At 41.8% G+C, this 5,498-nt stretch overlaps 1 protein-coding gene across 1 annotated transcript; it reads left to right on the top strand.

Annotated features, from left to right (window-relative positions):
• Positions 1-425: 425 nt before the first annotated feature.
• LOC101548536 (interferon omega-1) lies at positions 426-1,013 on the top strand. Its single transcript, XM_004600354.2, has one exon. It carries the CDS (start codon positions 426-428, stop codon positions 1,011-1,013), a length of 588 nt encoding a protein of 195 aa, XP_004600411.2.
• Positions 1,014-5,498: the final 4,485 nt, after the last annotated feature.

The following is a 5,498-nucleotide window of genomic DNA, read 5'->3' on the forward strand; positions in this document are numbered from 1 at the left end:
AATGTCTTTATGGCAATTCGATATGCCAAATACAGTAACAATAATGTGTCTCATTCCCCTTACCCTGAAAGAGCCTCCAATGTGGCACCGCTGTGAAGAACGAGTAAAGAGAGTTTGCTAAAATCTCAGGGCTAGGATGAATGGAGACGTTACTGATGCTCACTCAAGCAAATCAACGATCAACAGGATGACAGTGATGCAGTGATACAGTGAAGAATTTTTGTTCATGATACCATCTTGAACCATAAGAAAAGTATCTAAACGAAAACAAAAACAGAAAGTAAAAGTGTATGACAAAGTTCAGAAAGTGAAATTTGCCTTCCCTATTTAAGACCATACTCAGTGAAAATGTCTTCAGAGAACCCAGACTCCAAGGTTCACCCCAAGCTCAGCTCAGCCAGACCAGCGCCTTCCTCCTGCTCCCAATGGCCCTCCTGCTGCCTCTGCTCATGGCCCTGGTGCCACTCAGCTGGGGCCCTGCTGGCTCTCTGGGCTGTGTCCTGCCTCACAACCACATCTTGGTCAGCAGGAGGAACCTGGAGCTGCTGGGCCAGATGAGGAGAGTGTCCCCGTTGTCCTGTCTGCGGGATAGAAGAGACTTCGGCTTCCCCTGGGAGGCGGTGGCCGACGGCCAGTTGCAGAAGGCCCCGGCCCTGTCTGCGCTGCACGAGATGCTCCAGCAGCTCTTGCAGCTCTTGCTGAGAGAGGGCTCGGCGGCCGCCTGGAGCCCGGCCCTCCTGGAGCCGCTGCGCACGGGGCTGCACCGGCAGCTGGAAGACCTGGACTCGTGTTTGGTGCAGCTGAGTGCAGACGAGGGCTCTGCCCCTGGCCTCTGGGGCTCCACCGTGGCCATGAAGAGGTACTTCCGGGGCATCGCTGTCTACCTGCGAGAGAAGAAATACAGCGAGTGTGCGTGGGAGGTGGTCAGAGTGGAAATCATGAGATCCCTGACGCTCTCGGCAGCCTTGCAAGGAAGGTGGAGCATTAAGGATGAAGACGTGGAGTCATCGTGAACTGCACCTCAATCAGGAACATGTCATCAGACATTGCACATGTCAACGGACATTTGAAAAGACTCCTACGTGCATTTTAATCAAATAATTTATTAAATTAATTTAGCTAACAATTTGTCCATATCAGTAGTTGAGTATATGTAAAATATTCTGCCTCAGGGTTACCTATTATCAGAGATGATCACCCAGATGTTATTTATGTATTTATCATTATTTATTTCATTCTCACATATGATAGCATTTATAGTTATGTTTTCATGTAACAGAATATATCATCATGTATTAAAAGTTGGAATGCAGCTTCACCTTTTTTTTTTACTATTTTTCTTTATTAAATTCACAAAGAAAACTACTTGAGTTTCGTTTCTAATTCTTAAAGTGTAAGTCCTTATTGACTTCTATTTATATAACCTCAGAATTCATCTGGTTCTGTGGAGTAGTTCTATCTCTTGTCAGTGTCTTTCAAAATCTAAAATTTCATGAAATTCAAAGAGTCTTGAAAATATGAGAAGTGGTTAGATGTGGCAGGTACAGATTTGTGTGAGAAGGACTGGTGTCCTAGAGCAAAGTAGGAAAGACAGCTGTTCTGTACTGGCTATCCAAAGGGGTAGCGGGGCTCTATCTTTCCTGCCGCCTGTGTTCGGTAGTCTCACACTGCTTCCTCCACCCCGGGGAGGTTGATGGTGATGGGCAGGTGAAGGAAGGAATGGGAGCCAGGCTGGTTGGTCTCAATTGCCGTTTATTCCAATCTCCTCTCTGTTCATTCCTGTCTTTCTCTGCTTCTCCCCTCTAGCCCCTTCTTACAGTCGAGATAAATCCCCCAGCCAGAGGGGTTGGGGCTTACATAGAGGTATCATCACGCAATCAGTGGATGTAAGGTCCTTCCCTCAGGGGAAGCTACTTCCAGGACAGATTCTTATCCAGCAAGACGACTGGCCTAAAGGCAAATATGAGTGTGTTTCTCCTTTCCTTAGTCCAACAAGCATACATTCATAGTATTAGTCATTTTGTATGGACACAGTAAGAGATACATTAAATTTGTAGAATTGCTCTCCTGGAGTCATCTCGATCTCAGAATACAGTGCTCAGACCAGATTAGTCTTTCCTGTCCTTAGCAGAGTCCTAGTGTCATTACCTCTGGATCATGACAGCATTTGTCCATGATCAAGCTCTTATAGTTAAGAATCGTGGCACTTTGGCCTGGCCCATATCGATGCCAGGGTAGCTCACAGCTTGCCCTAGGTCCTTTCAGTCCCTTGTCGGGACCCTGCTTTTGGGGTGCTAGGAACTAAGGGAAACTGAGGCTTAAGTCAAGAAAGCAGATGCCCGGGAAGGAATGATATTCAAAGCCAACTAAATCCCAAGTTATAAAGCATAATATTGATTGTCTTCCTGTGTCTATACAAAAAGGGCATTGCTTTAAAGTAAACTATTCAAAAGATGTAAGTGGAGGAGAAAGGCTGTATTTCACTCATACATATAAAATCATAGATTTCTGAGGAATCTGACCTTACAAGTTAAGAGAATCTGATTAGGGGAAAAGGTGATAGACCGGTTGGGGAAGAGAGCATAGTGAGGAGTTTGCAGATAAACACAGTGGAATGGAAGCGCCTCAGGAGCACTGTGATAAACCTAAGCTTCCTGTGGCAAGGGGAACAGGACATACCAATGTTGTCTTAAAATGTTTAGAGCTACATTCCAATAAGCACAGAGGAATGGAGGTGCTTCAGGAGCACTGTGATGGGTATTACCAGATAACCTAAACTCTTTGTGACAGAGGAGAATGGACATACCAATGTTAAACCTAGAATGTTCATAACTATATTCCAACAAAAGACAAGATTTATTTTTGTCTTATTTCATATAAAATAGACACTTTCAATAACTGGGAGACACAGTACACCCACCTGTTTTTCCCATCAGATTCTTTAGTAAATCGTCAACCTGTTCCACAGAGAAAAGAGCTCAAAGAAAGAGCTAGTTATGCTCCTTAAGTCATTCTGTATTTCTAACAGTCTGGAGCAATTCCCTCAGAAAATAAAAAGTTTTCAGGTTTGTTTCTACTTAGGAATATTGTTCAGAAATATTTCCAGACAGCTATCAGCAGCTATCAGAAGAAAAAATTACTGCAGTTATTTCTTGTAGGTTGATAGAGGGATGAATGAAGCACACTTTTCTAGATTTAAAAAAAATAAGGAATATAAAAACTATTCTTATGACCTTAACCAATTTGTATTAGTTTGTCAAATTCAATAATGCAATCTGCACTGAATTTTCTCTCCTAGCTATAAAATATCTGAACCTGGGGATGGAAATAGTTACAGCAGTTAGGCCATTTGTCCTTCACGTTGTTGATACAGGTTCAATCTCTAGCATCCCGTATGGTACCCTGAGCCCTGCCAGGAGTAAATCCTGAGTGCACATCCAGGAGTAACCCCTAAGCATTGCCAACCCTTAAGCAAAACCACAAAATATTTGAACCTAAAATCAAGTCACTTATTTAAAATGCATTCATTCAAAAAATGTTCAGAGAAACAAATGGTCCTACTTTTCTTAAATAGCTTATGACAATTCACTTTTTCATTATTTTTTTAATTTTTAGAAGGGTATTTATTATTCCTAGCATCTGAAGCAATATTTATTATGGAAAAATATTCCTTAATACTTAATTTTCTTGAAGATTTCAAACTGTTTTGGTGATCTTAGCTATTCAAATAGATAAACATGGGTATTAGTAGTTGGTTTTGGGTTTTGCTTTTTTGGTTTTTTTTTTGGTGTTTGGCATTTGGGCAATATAGTGCTCATGGGATTAAACCTGCAACTTCTCAGTGCAAGCATGTTTTTGGCACATTCATCTATCTTTCTGACCCAGAGTATTAATATTTTGAACATAATGCAAGTTTATCTTCCCCTCTTGGAACAGCACAGTGCAAACATTCCTGTCCAGTTTCTCCCAGCTGGTAATCTCTAGACAATGAGCGATTTAAAGTCACCCACATCTTCTCTGTAGTGCCTTTGTCCAAGTGACTTTAAAGTGGTTGCACTTGGGTTTGTTCTATTTAGCGACAACAACATAGATGGAACTGGAAGAGGTCAGACTACGCAATACAAGTCAGAAGGAAAAAGATAAACCCAGATCATCTCACTCATGTGTGGAATATAGAGAAATAAAATAAGATTAAAACAATTAAGACAGAAAACAAGTTCACTGAGAGTGGAGGGAGTGCTCTTGATAGGATGAAGTGGGTTCACTGGATGTGGTGGAGGAAGATTGGCACTTTAATTGTGGGCATGACGAGACTGCATTCAACTCTTAAAACATATATATATGTTTAAACTTAAAACATATAAAATGATATTGTAAATATATTTTTATTTAAAATATTTATAATATATAAAAACATGTGCTTACCATCTCAATAAAATCAAAACAGGGGCCGGAGCGATAGCACAGCGGGTAGGGCGTTTGCCTTGCACGCGGCCGACCCGGGTTCGATCCCCGGCATCCCATATGGTCCCCCAAGCACCGCCAGGAGTAATTCCTGAGTGCAAAGCCAGGAGTAACCCCTGAGCATCGCTGGGTGTGACCCAAAAAGCCAAAAAAAAAATCAAAACAAAGGAGCTAAAATTGCATTCAGAACTTTTTAGCTTTAATGTCAATATAATCTTGCCACTCCATATGCTGCATTTCCATGATGGGAGGACTTGTTGTTAGAAGCAAATCTCCTGTACTCTCAATGGTGTGGTTAAGTGTCTGCACACAGCATCTTTATGCTGTGAGCTGTGGTCTTGGAAGCTTCTACTCCAGAACCTCACACTTCAGTTTGAGCAGCACCCAACAGAGAAGGAAGAGGTATTTGTGAAACCATATGCAAAGTGCTATGTGGAAGTTAGTCATTACTATTTCTTTTTTTCCAGGAGAGAGCATGAATGCATCCCCTGTTACCACAAAATTATGCAGTAGAGTTCCCCACATTTGGAGAAAAAACAGGGGTCAGCACACCTGGAGTGCAATGGATAAGCCGTGATCATGGTATATCCCCTTCCAGGTAAGCATAGCCATTATTCTTGAAGACATTTAATTGTATTGTTTCAGACCGTTGGTTCAACTTGTTTACACAACCAAGTAGAAGGATTCAGCCTATGACTGCTGTCAGAATTTGAGGGTTGAATTCTAGCTCTGCCATTTAGTAGTAGTGGAAACTTTTCATGGGATTGTTGTGCTAAATGAGAAAATTTAAAATATATAAAAATGAAGTGCATATGCACTTATTTGTAGGATATTTAAAAATAGTATGAAACTAATATCCAAGGACAGTATAAACAAGGACCAGGAGGACAGGCCCATGGTTGGAAGCCTGCCACAAGTTGGGGTGGTGGTGGTGATGGTGAGGACAGTTAGAATAGAGAAGGGACCACTATGACAATGATGGTTGGAAATGATCACTCTGGACACAAACTGAGTGCTGCAAGGAGATAAAGGGA

This window comes from Sorex araneus, chromosome 1, assembly GCF_027595985.1.
Source record: "Sorex araneus isolate mSorAra2 chromosome 1, mSorAra2.pri, whole genome shotgun sequence".
NCBI classification, from domain to species: domain Eukaryota; kingdom Metazoa; phylum Chordata; class Mammalia; order Eulipotyphla; family Soricidae; genus Sorex; species Sorex araneus.